General features: G+C 41.5%; 1 protein-coding gene across 2 annotated transcripts in view; it reads left to right on the top strand.

Moving 5' to 3' along the window:
- LOC139767320 (uncharacterized) overlaps positions 1-20,438 on the top strand; it is a 133,953-nt gene that overhangs the window by 45,898 nt on the left and 67,617 nt on the right. Inside the window, exons 1-2 of one of the 2 annotated variants that reach the window (XM_071696602.1) lie at positions 3,315-3,329; positions 7,939-8,477. The exons of the other annotated variant lie outside the window; for it this stretch is intronic. Coding sequence (XP_071552703.1) covers positions 8,456-8,477 — 22 coding nt within the window. The 5' untranslated portion in view covers positions 3,315-3,329; positions 7,939-8,455. Of the gene's footprint in view, positions 1-3,314; positions 3,330-7,938; positions 8,478-20,438 lie in introns of those variants that run through there. 2 annotated transcript variants of the gene reach the window in all.

The raw sequence follows: 20,438 nt of genomic DNA on the forward strand, positions 1-20,438 counted from the left end.
ACGATAAATGACTTGGGGTACCTTACAACGAATGTTGTACTGCTGACTTCGTGAATCCCAACACCATATACATCTTATTTTTGTTTGTCTGAAGGACCGCTCTCGTTACTTCTAAAAAGTCCGAGATGAGTAAAATCCACGAAAAGACATTAGACAAGTTCTTGTCTGGAAGCCATGAGTAACGCCTGTTTCCAGGGAGCCCACAGAATTTCCGTCAACTCAGCGGTGGAGAATTTTCCCGCGAGTTTTGGTGTTAGCACGTTCACTGTTTATAACCATTTGTCCTTCGTAGGTTTTATTTTTTATCAGAACTTGCAGCCAAGATCTAAGGAAGGATGTTTACTATCACGGATATACATATAAAACACTTGACCAGCCATAAGCGAACCATAATGCTGTAACCAAATTATTATGAAAAAAATAGACGATGATAATGTTTATGGTAATAACTTACTAACTAATAACTTCTGTCTAGCAGGTTAGACGTGACACCGTATGATTTCAAAAAGTAATGCATAAAAGACAAAATACATCTTTTAGATTTAATTTTGGTGATTGTTATGAATTGGAAATTTATTGTCTTTTAAACGATCTTGCAGGAATCTTTTACAGTATGTTGATTATGGAGGACAGAAATGTATCTGTACACCATATAGTTCCATGGTTTTTTAGAGATCTCTTATATTCTCATCCATGGCCCGAAATGTAACATATATTTCGATCATTAATAGTATAATTGATATGTAATTAGTAATACATGTTGGCTCTGGATAGAAAACGCACCATAAACGATAAGTAAAACAAAAGACAGACGTTGCTTGTGGCATATACATTCATATTTCTCTCCAGCTCTCCTTTGATAAATTGCATTTGTTACTTTTACACAGTTTAAGAATCTGAAAATTGCCCTTACTTTTTCCTTGGAGACTATCAGCTTTAGCTTTGTGTGTGTGTGTGTGTGTGTGTGTGTGTGTGTGTGTGTGTGTGTATACAGATAAATACATAAATCCTGCGCTTGCATATATTACCAATTGAGACTTTAACTCGACTTTATGTGTTGCGCTGTAAAGGAACTCTGCTGATTTACATTTCACGAATGTGTGTTAAACAAATTAGTGGTCCCCATCCTTAATTAACCGAGTGCGTGAGTCTTTTTTTACAGCAGCGGGAGTGTATTTTTAGGGAGTGGTGCTAACAGTGAGGCGATACTGACCCTGGACACGAAGGGAGAAACATGACAAGTTTTGTGTGAAGTTTTGTCATGGACTAAACCTACAACACTGGCTGCTGTAATCCTCATGCCCAACAAGAGAGAAATAAAACGCACAAACACCGTAAAGTTTGCAGCAAATTGGCGGTCACTTTTTCTGACATATTTATACATATCGTGTTTCTTGCGAATTTAAAAAACTCTTAAAATTCTTGTTGATTCATTTCTATTTCCGGTGAAACGCGAGTATGACAGTATATGTAGACAAGAGACACATAGGAAATACGTAGTTATTTCAGTGGCACTTGTTCAATGAAATTCTGTTCACTCATAATTTGCGTCTCATATCTTAAAGTCTTTATTTATACAAGACATTTTTCTTTCCCAGAAAGATCAACAGAGCGACAGATTATCTGAACTCAGAATTTGTCACGGAATATGTGTATAATATGTTTGACGAGTATGATACGAATTCTGAATTAAAGACAGTTATTAAAAGTAACATTATATAACAGAGAAATACCACCATGTTTTGCTTCTCATGTATCGCAGTATACGTATATAATTATCTGGACGTATAACTGCATGTCCTTTGTTTATACGTCTTGATAACTCTGATGTAAAGAAAAAAAAAAGATTATGTTTGTTATTTCCGACACAGGAATTTTGTGTTCCGCAACACATCAAATACAAAACTAAATTCGTCCAGACACTTAGAGACATACGCCCAACCTTTGCCTGTAATGGCACCCAGAGCACACACACACACACCCGACCTGTGCCAGTAATGGTTTACACCAGAACGGGCTGTCATTGACCGGAGCCCATTCCATCCTTGGATCTCTTGAAGCTTCACACACACACACACATACACACACATACACACACACACACACACACACACACAGCGAGTGTGTGTATGGTTTGAGAATTATCTGGAACACCTGAGTAAGGTGTTCAAAAATGTTGGTCGGTACAACTTGAAATTTATGATCTTAATGATCCTTGTAGTTAATGTTTTACGGGCCTCCGTGGTGTAGTGGTCAGCATTAATGACCATAAGTCAGCACGGGCCGTTCCGGAGTTGGACCCGCATGGTTTCGAATCCTGGCGCGGCAGTCGGCCCTCACCCAACCCAGGTGTTCCTCCTTCCCTCGAGGTTACGTGTTTTAGGGTGGTATATATATATATATATATATATATATATATATATATATATATATATATATTTTTTTTTTTTTAATTTTCCAAAAGAAGGAACAGAGAAGAGGTCCAGGTGAGGATATTCCCTCAAAGGCCCAGTCCTCTGTTCTTAACGCTACCTCGCTATCGCGGGAAATAGCGAATAGTATGAAAAAAAAAAAAATAACTACAAACATAGGGCAACACGAATTTAAAACTCTCTCCTAGTAACACGCACATAGTCATCACACAAAGTAAAGGATGACTTGATCACAACCTTTAGACTTTTAAACTAGTCAGATGACATAATCAACAATTCATATAATGATGTAAGGATACAAGAACCATCGACCATAACCTGAATATGTAAGGATAGAAGAGCCATCGACCATAAACTGAAATTAAAGAAACATTAGAAAAAAAAGAAATAGATGTATTTACATCACCACCGCAAGTTATCCATAAAGATTTATTGTATATATTCTCATATATATATTCTATCCTTTTTCCACGTCATATCCTGCACCTTTGCTTGGCGTCAGCGTGACGTCACCTTCCGGTATGAACATCTACGATCTAGTTCCCACCACATCTTTCCTCCCCCCCTTCCACCCAGCCTCACCCTACCTGTCTTTCTCCCCGACACTCATCTCTGAACTCCTCTTCCCGCCACCCCTACCCCATCACCAGTCACATATTCACCTCTCCTGCAGTTGTCTCCTTTTCAAAATACACCTATCCTCTCACCCATCTTTCCATCACCACTCCACCATCTCCGTTGCTGCATCACCGCCATGACTACACCTTTCCAACCCTGCCACTCTCCTCCCTCCCTCTTCCGCCTCACCTCCCACAACCCCATCCCTCCGCCTCTGCAACGGCCACCACCCGCCTGTGGGGGAGGCGCGCCGTCAGTCTGCCACAGCGCACGTCAGCGGTGAGTCGTGTCTTCCTTTCCCTCTCTCTCACTCCGGGTCGGTCGGTCAGTCAGGCACGGCAGGACTGTTCTCTGACCACGGGTCTGGATTGACGCAAGCAAGTTCTGGCGACTAAAAGTGACATTTAAACTTTTGTGTGTGTGACGTTGTGATTGTGTGTTTGTGTGTGTATATGTGGTTGTACTTGTGAAGTAAGGAAACTGAAGAGTCATCATCATCTTCACATGCGTTCCAATGTCAGAAATTTGAATTGTTCGAATACTTATGCTAAACCTGACATCAATCCTCTCTTGAGGACGTTTGATTTTGTTTCCATTGTCAGCGTTTTCATGCCCGTCCATATCAGATACCAATATGTATTAGAAAGTATAACTATCATACGCAAAAGTTAAGGGCAAAATTCATCCGTGGATTCTTGTTGCAAGAACGACAAACGAAACCTGATAGATGTAGCTAAGATGAATTATGTAAGACATTTGTTCTAGGATTTAAAAGAAGGCTTTCAGCTTCGTGATTGTTATGGTCTAAGTTTGTACTGATAATGCAACTGAATATCTATTTGTCATTAGAGTCACATGCCTATACTCGCATCTCCCACTCATCATCAATATTTAGCATACCTTATTGGGTATGAAATGTGTGGTGGTTGTGAAAGTTTTGCATCCAGCCAAGTTGGTCGAGGAAGCAGTGACATAAATGTTAACACGGTAATTTTGATGTCAAGGTTGTGTTATGAGTGGTGAGGGATTGTTCTGTGTGGTTGTGGAGGTGTTTCAATTGTGTCTTGATACCATTTTTAATGTATTTCGAATCAATTCTGTCACTGCTCACCGGAGGTTGGAAACTGTATGTGTTCCGAGTTTTACGACTGTGTGTGGTTTGTGTCGCTGATAAGATGTTTTCCTTCGCTTGTGTATGAATAGGATTCTGGCTTTATGGTTTCATGTTGTAGATGGTCATTGAATCCAGGAATGTATGTACCGGACTATCGTATGAATATGAGGTTCGATGTTGAATGTGTTTCTGCCTTTGAAATTAAGGGTACTATATCATTTTAGATACAGATTTTGCCTAACCATACGCTACTAAAAGTTTGTTCCTTACCGTACTTTCCTCTGTAATGCCTTTAACCAATTCGCGTTACCTTTACCGTGGGTCGACCTCGCCTGACGTCACTGCCGAGCCCTCGAGAGTTCCTCATAGTTGGTAGGAAGTAGAGCGTCGGGTGCGGCGTGACATTTGAAAACAAATCAATCACAGCTTCTCTTTTGCGACGTCTTACGTAAATCTACGTTTTGTGTAGAGGGATATGGATGACTGAATGATGTGCGGACGTAGTTATGGAAGTGTGTCCATGAGGATTAAAGTCTGTACTCAGTATAAACCCTTTGAAGTACGAAAAAGTAAATTGATAAAAACTGTAAACAGCTGACAAGCGTAGGTGTAAAGGTCTTCTAAAGTTTGAGCTTGGGAACGTCACGTGGACCTCCACGAAAGGTAACTAGGCCGCGCTCTGACCTTCATATTTACCGCTGGTTTGGGGATGTTCCAGATGACACCGTTCTCCTGTGATTTATTTAGGAGATTTAAGGTCTTTGTACCGGTCTTTTGCATATTGGGACATGTATGTAGGGTTGTGTATACTCAGTAATGACCTATTTGTAGTGTAAGGAGGAAGGGTTTTACATTCGTGAAGCCCCATCTCTTGTTTCTACTCTCATGCTGCCTTTTTAAACTAACGTATACTGGCTGCAGTGACGAGTGTATTCAATATTTCAGTATATTCAATCCATCCACCACTTTGTACCGTAAGAATACTTCTATACATTTTCTTTTAACAAGTTTCTTGCTTAATTTCATGGTATGTCCTGTGGTTGTTTTATCTTTCGAGGAAATGTTAGTTTACGTCATCCTTCTGTTTTAAAAGTTTAAAAAGGTTGTGGTCAGTTTACCCGTCTCTTCCCTTTACATGTTGGGAAAAAGCTTCTAGCCTTTCTCAGTAACTCAGCTCAATCCTTTCTGCGCGTTGGGATCTGTGTTGTGTATGCTAGTTTTGTGTATTTAGGAGTATGTACTGTGTAAGCTGTGTATGCTGGTGTCTGCATTGTGTACGCTGGGTTCTTTGTGTTCTTAAGCTTTGGGGTACAGTGGTAGGTGCGTTATGTTATGTTTGGCGAGTTTAGAGCTTTGTGTGTGTGTGTGTGTGTGTGTGTGTGTGTGTCTTACGAATCAGATTTTTTTTGCATTACCAGATAATGTTTCGTATTTTTATGTCTATATTTTGATATTTATATTTAGCCTTATATATATACATTATGTGGAATTGCGTTGAAGCAATAAACATTTAGTTATTGTAGTTATTATCACATAGTGTCACAAAGAGACAGTCGCTGTCATGATACCATGTTTTTTCAACTCAGTAAAGTTGATAATCAGGTATTGATTTCTTTGATATCTTCCCAAACTCTTCAGTTCCTGTTTACCGCCGGAGAAAACGAGCCAGGCAACATAATAATAATGATTATAATAATAATAATAATAATAATAATAATAATAATGATAATGATAATAATAATAATAGATTTAGGCGAAGCCTACTAGGAAAACGAGTCAGGCACCATGATAATAAAAATAATAATAATAATAATAATGATAATAATAGTAATAATGATAATAATAACAACAACAACCTTAGGCGAAGCCTAGTCCGCTACTGGTAAATGGGAAAATAATTTGGGTCTGCGAACCGGAGCCGTTAGACATCATGTCTAAACCACTCGTCTCCAGTGTGAATCTTCGACATCTTCCATTCACAAGAGAAGCCGCAGTGAAGTAGTGGAGCGCTGGATCATTTAACAGACAAGTAAAACGAGAAAAGAAATCAAGATAGTGAGACAAAGTTGAGTCACTGACATTTTCACGTGAGGAATGTGTGTGGTGTAGTGGCAATGTACTCGGATGACATTGCAACGTTGCGCCTTTTTCTCTACTGTTATGACTAGGCTGCGGTGGTCAAATATCATGTAATGTAACGTCCAACACCGCAGCGCAGACTTTCAGGATAGAATTACAGCTGCTGCGGAAATGATACGGACATGTATGTTGGTTGTCAGAACTGAGTACAAAAATGATTTGTTTCCAAAATATATTTTGATATCGCACATAAAGCGATGGTATGTTTGTTTGCCGGATTTAATTGCTACCCAGTACCCGTGGCTCATTAAAGCCAGAAATCGTTTGAAAAAAAGTTGTTAAAACTCCAGTTGAATAATAAAAAGAACGTTGGCCTTTAAAATGAAGGTCATATGATGACTAGCGAGTCTTTTCATACGACGGTTGTAAAAGCCTGGTCACTAATGATCGTAATTATGATAATAACAGTTTCTGTGAATGTGTACGCGTGTATATGTATGTCCTTTTGTACTCATGGAAATCTGTTTATGTGGAATTATTACTGATGTAATGTTAGATATGTAACGATGCAAGGTATGCCTCGAATGACGAACGGGCAACGTTAAATACTTTACTGATGATAGGGAAAGAAATTCCATAGAATGGATGAAAAAGAAAAAATATACTCGAACACTGACCTCGGATTCATATCATGAAACAGAAAATGTAACATAATTATACTAGCACTTACATGAAAACAATATTTATGAACTTTACGTGGGAAATCTACATTGGCGGCATCACTGACTTATGAGATTATAATGGTTGATTTATACAACAGTATGTAAATCTTTGATGGACGGATTTTTAGTTGATATACTTACTTTTTTGTATCATATTTTCTTTCATTCTTATTATTTACTTGGACACCGTGAGTTGAATTTATTTGGGATGAAGCATTACATCACATTTTCCCAACAATCGGATCCACCTTGAGAACCCACAACACTACAGTTACACACAGGTCACACCGTGCCATCAGTGGCACACCGAACACACCTAACCTGTGCCAGTAATGGCACACCCGAGAGCCCTTTGGCATTAACGAGACCCCCGCGCGCGCGCGCGCACGCACACACACACACACACACACACACACACACACACACACACACACACACACACACACACACACACAACAGAGTCAAAATTTAGGAAACGTAATGTTTGCTTACATCGCTGCATTCGCCGAGCATACAGGACGGATGTCTGCAGACCGTGGACACTGAGGGGTGAGGCATGGCTCAACAGCCGGGTCTCTGTCTAGTGTGTGTGGCGTGACTTCATGTGTGTGTGTGTGTGTGTGTGTGGTGCGTGCACGGGAGAGAGAGAGAGAGGGGGGGGGGGGGAAGGAGAAGCTTCTTAGTTCATCTGCTGACCTTTGACCTTGCGAGGGCAACACGGGTCTTGAGTCATGCCCGGCGGGATCATTATCCGTGAACAGTGTGTTTGTGTGAGTGGAAGATGGTAGGGCTAGGGGCAGGAGATGGGGTCCGGGATGGAATTGGAGCCGGTGGTGGTGATGACAGAGGAGTGGGTGTAGGGTGTTCATCTGAATAGAAGATCCGTTCCCTCTCCGATATTATTTTTGGGGGGTAAATCCATTTTGATAACGTGAGCGGGATGAGTGCTTGAAACCTCCTCCGTCTGCTGCAGATCTGATTTAGATACAGGTTTGAGAACGCGCTCGGCGGAGCCCTCTGCCTCTACATTGACACTGTAGATGGTGAAGATGGGCCTAGAAACGTGTATTGGGACATTATGAACAAAGTGTATGTTGCCAGCATGTCATGAATGAAACTACGACAGTACCTGCAAGTTTGGGACAAATACCGCAGTGAACACGTCAACTAAAACTTGAAGAGAAACTTAGAAAAGACTATACGAAACTTTGTGAAGATTTTGAAAGACGATACGAAGCTTTGTGAAGATTTCAACCTAGTCTAGGTGAGCGATCCTACTGGTCGCCTAACCATAGACTGAAGAAATAAGGAAACAAAACCAGTAAGGACAGAGAACCGAGGAAAATAAAAGAGTGAAACTTGAGACAAAGAGCAACGAGTGGATAACTCAAGGAATTAGCGAGTGTGTGTGGTAACAAAGGAGAGAGCGCGCCACCAGCCAGGGTCACGGGCGATCAACACAAGTCTCTTGTTGTTTGGCCACCGTCATCATGCCGGCCAAATATTACGAAGGTGAGGTATCACTTTTGCTCTTTAAATACATCTATGGATGTTGTTGTGAATCTCTCTCTCTCTCTCTCTCTCTCTCTCTCTCTCTCTCTCTCTCTCTCTCTCTCTCTCTCTCTCTCTCTCTCTCTCTCTCTCTCTCTCTCTCTCTCGCAGTTCTGCAAACGTACTTTATTATTTACTTCATAGGTAAGTGACTGATTTTTCACAGGGATATTATATATTATATATATTATATATTCGCTTGTTGTACTGTAACTTTAAAAAAAAAGGCTATGTTGATTTTTAGTTTTTTGTAATTAATGAAGTTTGCTGAGTTATTGCGTCCGTCAAACGAAAATCTCATTAATATATAATTGTCTTAATGTAAAAGACGTTCATGTACCCCTACAAATACACTTTTTTCTCTTAAAAAGTGATATGTGTACAAACAATTTTTTTTTTTTTTTTACATTCCGTGTTCTGAGATATCTAAAGGGTTTTGTAAATATTTTATTCCACATTTTACTTTCATTTTTATCTTTTGATGATCATCAGTGACTGATTAACATAAAAGACATTTGTAAGTCCACTGTTTCAAAGTGCACCATTTTTACACGTACGATGGTGACATTTGATGTGACAATGGAGGAAAAAAAAAGAAGTCAATCATAATTTTTCCTGAAATAGTTTGGCATCGTCAGAAGCCGTGACTGAATCGATAAAGCTTTCCCAATAATCATGATCGCCAGCGGTCTGCCTTGTTGGCGCATCCACCTTGGTACGCCAGCGGTCTGCCTTGTTGGCGCATCCACCTTGGTACGCCAGCGGTCTGCCTTGTTGGCGCATCCACCTTGGTACGCCAGCGGTCTGCCTTGTTGGCGCATCCACCTTGCTAATAATCAACAGTTCAACAGGATTTTAACATGATTCCCATTTTTCGCGACATGCACGACTGTAATGTCACGAGTCTGAACTTTTTTTTCTTAAATATATTTGGCGGTCAGATTTTTTTTTTTTTTTTTTGGCTAGGTGAACAGGTTTTCGTTGTTTTCCTAAATTACTAAATCAAATAGTTCTCAAGGTGCCGAAAGTCATTTGGTTTGTTTTTCAAATTTCTTCATTGAAATTATTTAAGTGGAGGTTCTTTTATTTTGTTACTTATGTAGTGTTCTTTGTTTTGTATCGAGGGTGATATTGTATTTATAACAACTGGTATCCTTGTTTTCCTTGATGGCTATCTCTTCCTGTTTTGTACCATGAATTAATTCACGTCTCTCGGTATTAGTAATTTCAGTGTCCACGAAGTTTTCATTTTCTCATTTCCCACTTTCTTTTGAAGAATAATTTCGTGCTTTCTTTTGGGGGGGAATGTTATTGCAGCAGCTCCTTTAGGCGCAGTGTATTTTGGCCTCCTTAGAACGAAGGTTGCTGTATGCTCTTGTAATGAATTATCTTTGTTGAGGCGCAAGACAATGCCATGTGTAGGGGAAAAAATGAAAAACGTTTCCACTCTGTGAACTTTGAAGCCTCATGAGAGAAATTAATGGCGTGATAGATAGCTTGGGTTTTATATATATAGCCTATCATCTACCACGGTCATTAAAGCCGTCGTGATCAAATTATAACCACCAACCGAAAAATCTCTAGACACCTCGTAAAAGATGATCATAAGACCACATTCCGTCTTATGGCGATGTTCTTTAATATCTTGTATAGTCAGACGCTGGTTAAAGTGTATGTTACAGTAACCTTCATAGATGACGGCCATGTAACGTACTGAAGTAAGTCATACTTAAGTTACCCCTCCATTTCGCGTTAAGCCGTGAATGCTGCAATTTGTCTCTCGTGAAGGACCCAGTCCAACAGGTGCGTCTGAGTCACAATGGCGTCTTGTTGAGGGAAGTCCCTGGTTGTTGGTAGCGGGTTGAAGGGTGTGGGCGCCATAAAAGAGGGAGGGGATGCATCTGACAGTGGTCGTTTTAGTTGAGTGATGTGAGTGGTAAGGGAACGTGGGGGGAGGAGGAGGTTGTGAAGGACCGTAGGATATGGATATGGAACCAGTTGTCACCATCTCATGAACGCATTGTTCCCAACGTTGTTGTCACCAGAGGAGCCATCAGTAATTTTTATTGCCCCCATAGGATGAATGTCATTATAGTTAGCTAACCTGCTCTATTATGACCAGTGTGCAAGATACTTTTTGCGATTTTATTGTTACTTAGGAGAGAGAGAGAGAGAGAGAGAGAGAGAGAGAGAGAGAGAGAGAGAGAGAGAGAGAGAGAGAGAGAGGAATGGGTGGATCTGAGGCCACTGTATGCTTGAGGCGCTGCAGAAACACACTCGGTCACCAGAAGGGGAACTAGAGGCGAGAGTGAACTGTTGGAGGGAGTGCAGCGAGCGGGAGACATGGAGAGAAGCGTGACAAGAGATTGTTGGAGGATGTATGGTCAGATAGAGTGGGCAAGTTTTTAAGGGAAAGGTGGTGAGTGAGTGGATTACATGGAGAAGACGGGATGAGGTCGAGTGGAGGTAGAAGTTAGGGAGGTAGTGGTTTAGGGAGAGATCGGGAGTAGGAGGAGGGGGAAGACTGATGAGAGAAGTGTTGGAGAAGACGAAGAGAGAGAGAGAGAGCAATTATTGTGGGAGACTTGAGAACTGCGGTGAAAAAACTAGCTGGTAACAGACGTTGTGAAGGAGGTGGGGGTGGGGGGGGGGCGGCAGTGATTAGCCACACCAAGGGAGGAAGTGTTGGTTGACACGGAGGGGGAGGAAGCAAGAAGACAGTGCACAAACCCCCTCGCCCGAACGGCCAGCTATGGTTGACGGATCCCTCTAATAGCGGAATACCTGTGTGTGTGTGTGTGTGTGTGTGTGTGTGTGTGTGTGTGTGTGTGTGTAAAGATTGGCCAAGACTAAGCTCGTCACGGGCTCATGTCAATGACAGTCGGTTCTCGGTCATACCACCACCAGCAGAGGTCAGATATATAGGTGCTCGGAGTGTCTTACTGGCACCAGTTGTGCAACTGGTATTGTGGTGGTCGCTACTAAGGGTAGACGTAAGTTGTGTATGGTTGGTTGGTTGGGCCTAACTAGACCTGTCCAATGCCAGGGTCATTAAGGCCGTCAACGTAAGCTACAACCTCCACCAACCGGAAAAAATCTCTTAACACCTTCATCAGGTTGTTAAAGATAATTCTAAGACTAACATACACACTCTCACTATGTATACGGCCCCTCAGTTGTGTGTGATGTGAATACCGTGGCTATGGGGCGAGGCTACGTAGGAGGACTTGGAAGGAAGGATTGATCAGCTTTCGATATGATCTCTTTCTGGTTTATTTCATGCAGTATTTTACTCATGTTATAGTCACATGGGAGCCAGCTTTTGTGTACGCATTGTTATGTATTTGTTTACGTTCAGCATTTGCAGTTTTCAGCGATAGAGCGTCAGGGAATGACGAAGAAACCGCATCATTTGTTTATTATTATTATTATTATTATTATTATTATTATTATTATTATTATTATTATTATGTGGCATAGAAGTATTAAACCTTTTATGAAAGTTTCTTTTGGCAAGTTCTGCTCTTATAATAAGAGTACCTTTGCATGTGTCTACTTTCAAAGTTTTCTTGAAGATGGTTAGTGTAAACCTTCCGTCGCGTTTTCTGTGTTGAGTGGATGACGACGCGAGCATCCTACGCTGACTAGATGAAGACAAGCACCTTTGAAGTGACTGGGCAAAGATTAATGTCCCTGTACATTACGAGGGGAAAACACAAGACGGATTACACAGGATAGTAAAAAGAAATTTGTGAGAGCTGTATGCTGATTGGAGGAACATAAACCCTGTTACAGTGGTTCGAATCCCTAAGGTTTTAGAGGATCATAGTGTATGTTTTAAAGTTCGGATATATGTACTATAGTCCTTTTAACCTCCTGAGGCTAATCGAGTTAAAAGCCAGACCATCATACTCAAAGGTTATATATCACCATACTCAAGGGTCGTATACCATCATACTCAAGAGTTATATACCATCGTGCTTAAGGGTCGTATACCATCATACTCAAGGGTCGTATACCATCATACTCAAGGGTTATATACCATCGTGCTTAAGGGTCGTATACCATCATACTCAAGGGTCGTATACCATCATACTCAAGGGTTATATACCATCGTGCTTAAGGGTCGTATACCATCATACTCAAGGGTCGTATACCATCGTGCTAAATGGTCCTAAGCTGTCATGCTGTAAGGACCGATAAGCTTTTTAAAAACAATGCTTAGCGTGATGAGGGTAGGGCTTCCCCGGCAGCGGGTTGCAAACCACGGCAACCTTGAGTCGACTCTGTGGTCGAGTCATGCGACCCTTCAGCCAACACCAGACTCCGACCACGACGTGCACGTGTATATAATACTCTTACCTCAAGGATGTAACCAGGATATTTTTACTGGAAAAAAAGGAAAAAATTCTGTCAACCGAAAACATGGTTAACTTATTTCTAACTTAGATCAGTAGGCATTAAGAAGTTGTTACGGGTCAGCTAGGCTTGTGAGAGAGTGAAACGAAATTCTGAGGTACAGCTGCGACTAGCTAAATCTAAGCGAAGGTAATCTAACCTATATATGAAATGACACAGGTCAGATGTGCTTTTCAGGGGTTCCATTACTGGCACAGGTCGGGCGTATGTGTGGCTGTGAGTGGTATGGGCGCATTTAAGTTACTGTATGTGTTTTGTCACTAGATTCGTTGATGGGAGTTGATACTGCATGTTTAAAGCATCCTTTGTATATATATATATATATATATATATATATATATATATATATATATATATATATATATATATATATATATATGAAATGAAATGACATTTTCCTTGAACTTTTTATTTTAATATATTTTTCTCTTATATATCGCTCCTTTAGTTCAAAATAAACGTTGGCATTGTACGGCGTCTGAGGCGTGTGATTTGGAGAGTGAATTTGATATGGTTTACTGGGAAATAGATGGTCCATTTTTTTACGGACGAAATTTGGTCATCATAACGGTAGAATAGTTTACCCTACCCTGCGGGGTGCAGTGAGGTGGGGAGGGACTATGTTATTTGGTTAGGGTAAAATGCAGTTGGAAGAAGTTATTGCAAATGGTTGGTTATTATGGTAATCATTGGTTTGGAGTGATATTTCTTCTGCATCTTTCGTGTTCAGATGCAGGACAAGATGCACATGACGTTGTATGACGGTTACGACCCTCGAGCACGGCTGTTACTAATGAGTATGATGGCTTGGCCGTAGGTATCCTAGCTAAGGCCAGAACGAAAGTCATATTGTTATACCCAAGGGTCGTCACGTCGTACTTTACGTTCCTAGCGTCGTAGTGAAGGGTCGTACCGTCGTGCATGAAAGGTCGTACCGTCATGCAGATTGGTTTACCACATTATCATAAGTGATGACGCAGGCGCTGTTAAGAGTGGAATGATCCACGCCGGAAATGAGAGATAGTTAACGGGACTACGGAAAACAGAGGTTGTAACAGACGTTCTTTGGATGTTGCAGTTAGGACAGTGCATCATGAAGGCTCAGATTATGTTTTTGAAGGATTCACTGATACAGAAAAGGCTGTACTGTTCCCCGCGTGCAGTGTTTACGAAGCGAGACCTTTGTAAGAGAGGGTTAGGCTAGGCTCTACTACGCTATGCTATTTTAAGGTTAGGACAAGCATGCTAGGCTAGGCTGGGCAAGGCGAGATGGGAAGTGGGATAAGCCTGTTGAATAAAACGAAAGGAAGATCAGTTTGAGGATATATTTGTCATCATCCACGTAATGACGTGTAAAAGAAAAGATTGCTGGAGTGAGAATATATAAAGCGAGCCGTGGGGCGCACCAGCGTACGTGGGAAAATGGTCTCAGGGTGACCCTGACAGTAGAACCGCAGATGCTGCTGCTGAATATTTATATAAGGAGAGTCAGGAGACGTAGATTACATGAGCTGAGGAGGGACGTGGTAGGACGATGTTGACTCCAGATTTGATTGAGTAACCCCCTCAGGGAAACGACAAAATATTTAGCTGGTGGAAAGAGGTAGTTCCGGGAGAAGCGTTTCCATATCCAATGTTTGTTTTCGATGATACAAAAGAATTTTTCTTTGGCAGATTTTTGTAACCATGATTCAAGGAGTCAGTCATTGGAGGAAAGAGGAATGATTACCCATGTTGAGTTATATGCATATTGGGTGAAGGAGATAACAATAGAAAACGAAATTTTGATGAAGATATAGCGAATAACCAGGGTTGAATCCAGACAGACTTCTCGGAAACTAGAATAAGAACTGCTTTCAGAGTCTGGAGTCGTACTGGGTCCCAGGCGCCGGAGATCAGGCAAGAAGACGTGGAGGATAAGATAATTTAGGGCTGGCCGAAAGGTATGCGTGGGTGCTAGGTTGCCCAGGGAGTTGATTGCCCTGATCAAGGGGTTCTGGTCGTCGAAAAACATCGGCCAGGAGATTCAGTCGTTTTTTTTTTGTATCATTATATCATCGTGGTGGTGAGGCGAGGGTGTGTTGAATAAGATACGAAACACTGAAGAAAATTTGTAATGATAGGGCCTGTGAGGATCTGATTTTGCTGATGGTGTGTGTGTTTACAACTATAAGAGGCAGAGGGAACGACCCTTTGGCACGTTGCTACGACTGTTTAAAGATGACGGGATGACCCTTGTATATGTTATGGCCAGACCTTTGAACTGACGTCCAATAGGTCGTCAAAGGTCATGTTATTACACCGAGGGGTCGCAATGTCGTATTTAAGGGTCGTACTTGAGTTGACATAATGCTTTAGATAGTGGATCTCATGTCCAGCGATGGAGGGAGTGGTGTGTGGAAGCTGTCTCCAACAATAGTGGTGGGGTATGTGGGTGGAATGGGTGTTGCCGTGCATGTCGAGTATTACAGTGATTTGAGGTTACGGTCCCAGTATGTGCATGAAAATTTTTTTTTCCCCTTCTCTAATGTGCTTTGTATTCCCCTGGCACGAAAGGTTGAGCCCTGGAGAGAGAGAGAGAGAGAGAGAGAGAGAGAGAGATGCATAGTTGGATTTCAAGGACAATGTCATTAGATTTATTGGCTATCAACAACTAGCCGACAAAATAAATAAATATATATATATATATATATATATATATATATATATATATATATATATATATATATATATATATATGTATTATCTTTTAAGGATGTGATGTGAGTGAGACCATCCCAGTAAATTTTTCACTTGCGCCAAATGGAGGAGCTGGGTGATCTGCCTGAGATCTGGCCTCAGAATTTCCTGCATGGCTAGACTGAGAGAATTTCCGCTCGGGTAAGAGGTTCCAGATAGGATTTTTTCTCCCCTCCTCCTCCTCCTCTCCACGCCAGTAAACCACAAGCACAGATCTGAAGTATGTGAAGCGTTGATTGTAGAAGCTGAATTGATATGAATTTTTTGATGGGTTATCTCTCTAGCTCAAGGAAATGAATTTAGATTAACTAATCGGAAATATCTTTCCAGACATCGATGGAATAGTTCCAACACAGACATATTTGTAGATGATTTTATACTAAGATTCTACTTAACAAAATTCACCTGGGTATGAAAGCCTGGCCTTGTGACCTGACCTTAAGCTTAAGATGTACTTATTCATATTGTGTAGTGACCTGATCTAGTGGAAACAATGCCATCCCTGACCATCAGACTTAACCGGCAGGAAATTCACAAGACGAAAACATTTCTGTCCCTCTCGCTTTATACAGGAAACTGCCGAAGAATTTTGACTGAATATTTGTAAAAAAAAAGAAAAAACAATAGGATGATTATCCCACAGTGTCATGAATTGTGATGATACGCTTAACAAAAAAGGAGCATGACTTGAATTTATTTGAGATTTAGCAAACCATCACACTTTACACAGCACACACACACACACACACACACACACACACACACACATCCACTTTTGGTTACACATGTTGCTACCCTGTGTCACAAATGACACCCCGAGCACACACCCGACCTATGCCCATTATGGCACACCCGAGAACAGTCAGTCATTGACAGTCAAAGATCCCATGACAAAGCTTAGTCTCCATACTCGTATCTCCATATTATTAGGTGATGTCTTGTAAGAAAAATTAGAATAATAGTTGATTTCGAAGACCAACCAAATCATTGGCTTAGATGTGTCTCAACGAAGAGCCCTTAGATCACAGAAAATATTAATGTCCACTTCGTCGTCTCAGAGTAACAGAACCGTGAGTTTATTGCCAAATTTTCAATAGAATAAATCATAAGAACCTAATATTTTTATTTCTTTTATACGGGGTGATAAGCTACGAAAAGACGTTTTCCTTTTTCTTACTTATGTTATGATGAACATTCTTCTATGCATGATTTTGTTAGAAGATATCGGCATGAATATTTTGATTCCATTAGTTCCTCTAAAGTTTGTGTTATGGCTCCATATTTTATCACAGAAAACGACGGTATCATTCACCGAAAGAAAACGACTCTGTAGGGTAACATTTCTGTTTTGAAGCCCACAAAATTTTTAGATATAAAGTTTTCAAGAAAATAAGAAAGAATCGTTGAATTTGGTAACATTACGTGTATTGGATTTTTTTTCTATTAATAGATTAGGTAAATGTTTGCATATTGTACGATAATGCAAGAATCTCCTGTTTATTTAAAGGTCTTTTAAACTTATAGATAATGAGATGTATATTTTGCTCTACGTACTGATAATTTAGGATGATGTGTATAAATGGACCATGAAAATGAGCATCCAGATTAGTTTAAGTCACGTAAAATCAGGAATTCGTGGCTTAATCACGGCTGCTTGGAGCAAATGAGGGACCTTGAGCAGTTGTCTAGAGCGGCCCCCCGCCCCAGAACTCCTCCTAGTTTCCCAAGCGACTTTGGGTTGCCATCCGGCAGGGAACAAAGCATAAATGTAATATGTGGGAATGCAAAGCAGCATGGCGGCAGCTGATATTATATTTTTTTGAGTCATAGATTTGGAAATGTGGCACAAGGGTCGAACACAAGTAAACTTGCTGTTATCAGATGTTTATTTTTTCTCTCTCTCTTTATCCTGTTGTATCTACCCACAGGAGTGGCCTGTGGGTAGACTGATCCAATGTCGGTTTAGAAACTAAATGAAAATAGAATGGTTCACATAATATTATTATATCATGATATTATTACTACATTATCTGGCTGTCTTCAGTGCTTTTCCTTGTTTGGCTGTGTTTGTTGATGTTATAAGGAGCAGAATTATTATCATACGAACATTATTTATTATTTTTGTTTTGACAGTAAACAAGGTGGTTGCAGGTATTAGGAACTTTTGCGAAATATGATTTACTCCCTAGATTTCCTTCCTTGAGAAAAACATGTCCAGATTTAGTCAGAGTAAGCTTTTGTGTGTCTTCTGAACTAGGATGAACAAAATGATATTTAGTCTTCGTTTTGACCAGTGCTTAGGGTAAGCGCAAATGAATAAAGATGATACTAATGATACGTTCGTTTTGACCAGTGCTTAGGGTAAACGCAAGTAAATAAGTGATGCTAATAATAGAATCTACAACCTTCAGAAGTAACTAACCTAACTCAGCATGAGGTATTGTGTTAGTCTGATGAAGGATATGCATTCTATGTCTAAAGATAGACTCGTTTGACGCACTCACGCACGCAGTGCTGGAGTAAAATGACTGATAAACTTTAATGCAAACAGTTTACAGAAGTTTCGAACGTTGCATGACGGTAGAGTTCAAGAGATGAGGCCCCACCAGCGCAGGACTCCCTCCCCGTGCAGGTGTGCGTTGCTAGCGGCCTCCGGGGTGAGGTGTCGTCGCCGGTGTGGTTCATGGAGGACGCGGGTGAGGAGGGGAAATACCTCAGGTGTGGCCAGACTGTGTATCCCTCGCATACCCATCCATGGATGTCCTCCCGATGATTGAAAACCATTTATCTCTCCTTCGATGTGTCTCTGTCTTGGCTAGTAAAAGCTCAGCAGAAAGTGTATGGAATTAGTTGCTTTTGATGATTATAAAGAATAATGGAAAGGTAATCGCTTGATGATTATTTTCATCATGACCAGTACGATAAACATCTCTCTCTGTATAACTGGACCGAACATTTATGAACAGGATCTTGAACAGAATCAGACAGTCAGTTGTTGCAAGTACAACGCTTTTGATATGATATTTTGAGTACCTTGTTACTCCATTTGATAAACATTTATTAAAGGAATGACATTGCATATTCGAGTACCGGATTAGACTGGAGTGCATGTGATGTAGTGATGTAATTATTGAATAAAAGCGAAGGGATTTAAGACGATGCCAGAGGAATGGTTGGAGATGTGTGATTATTGAGGCTGTATGTATGTATGTATGTATGTATGTATGTACGTGATGCATCCTGTGGATTAGCGAACTGTTCTTGATGAGGAGTGGTTAAACTGTTGCTGAAATCTTCAGTGGTTCATTTCTGTGATAGATTTTTTTAATCTGTAGTAGGAAGCTGGCCTTTTTTTTTTTTTTTATCATGAATTAATAACAGTAGTCTTAGTTCTGTCCTTTCTTTTTTTGAAGTTAAGGCCTGGTTGGCCTAGTTGGAGACTTTTGTCCGTGACCGGAACTTTGGACATGAAAAAAAAAGAGAGAATACATGACTGTGAGAAAGGAAATCATGGATTAGGAGGTCCATACAACAACAGCTGTAGTGAACAGGGGGGTCCAGGCATGCGTGGTGCGTCCGATGGCGGACACAAAGGGAAGTCTGGGGAGGGGGAGGAGGGGGGGTCAGACTTCAGTGTGGATGTCGCCAAGGTCACCATCCCCTCCCAAGATCACCATCCCCTCCGGGTGTACAGTACATGGGAGAAGGGAAGGTGAGGAGGAAGGGGTTGGTGAGGAGGGGAGGGTCACAGTGGGGTACATCCGTCTATTATGGAGGGAGGTAGAGGCCAGGGTTGAGGTAGGTAGAAGCCAGAGGGATGGGGGGGAGTTAGGGGCGCCTGGGGAGCTGGGAGAAGTAGAGGCCGTAATGGTCATGTATGGTGCCATTGGCCTCAGGGGTCGTTCAAGGTTGTCGTGCTCTTCAAAATTGTCGTTCCAGTCGCATGGCCGCCGGGCATGCGTGATTGATCGCTCGAGCACGACGGTACGACCCTTGAGCACGACGCTACGACCCTTGAGCACGGTTACGAACCCATGAGCACGACGGTACGAACCCTTGAGCACGACGGTACGACCCTTGAGCACAAAGGTACGATCCCTTGCGCTCGACGGTACGAACCCTTGAGCACGACGGTACGACCCTTGAGCACGGAGGTACGATCCCTTGAGCTCGACGGTAAGATCCTTGAGCACGACGGTACGACCTCTTGAGCACGACGGTACGATCCCTGGGTAAGACTCCCCCACCCCCCTCCCCGGCCTTTGACCTACCCGACTTAGTAAAGTGTCAGCTCGGAGACCAGATCACATCATGAGGTCACATCGTCATGCTCACATAGCACATACATGGGACTGTTGCATATGATCATTGATTACACACACACACACACACACACACACACACACACACACACACACACACACACACGTAAAGGATGTGATCATGTGTGTGTGTGTGTGTGGCCCAGACTTCATGTAGCAGATGATAACCTTCGTATGCAACAAGGTCGTCCGCCAGGATAACAATCATTGTGTTAACAAAACGACCTGCATTGTTTGTCTGTCCTGCGAGAGAGGGGGGGGGGGGAAATAATTACATTTTCCGTGTCTTGGAGAGAGAGAGAGAGAGAGAGAGAGAGAGAGAGAGAGAGAGAGAGAGAGAGAGAGAGAGAGAGAGAGAGAGAGAGAGCTACAGTATCAAGCTTGCGTATCTTGGGGGAAAGAATTTTCATATTACAGTCTTGGAGGTGGAGTGATCCTTGTA

This window comes from Panulirus ornatus, chromosome 59 (genome assembly GCF_036320965.1).
Source record: "Panulirus ornatus isolate Po-2019 chromosome 59, ASM3632096v1, whole genome shotgun sequence".
NCBI classification, from domain to species: domain Eukaryota; kingdom Metazoa; phylum Arthropoda; class Malacostraca; order Decapoda; family Palinuridae; genus Panulirus; species Panulirus ornatus.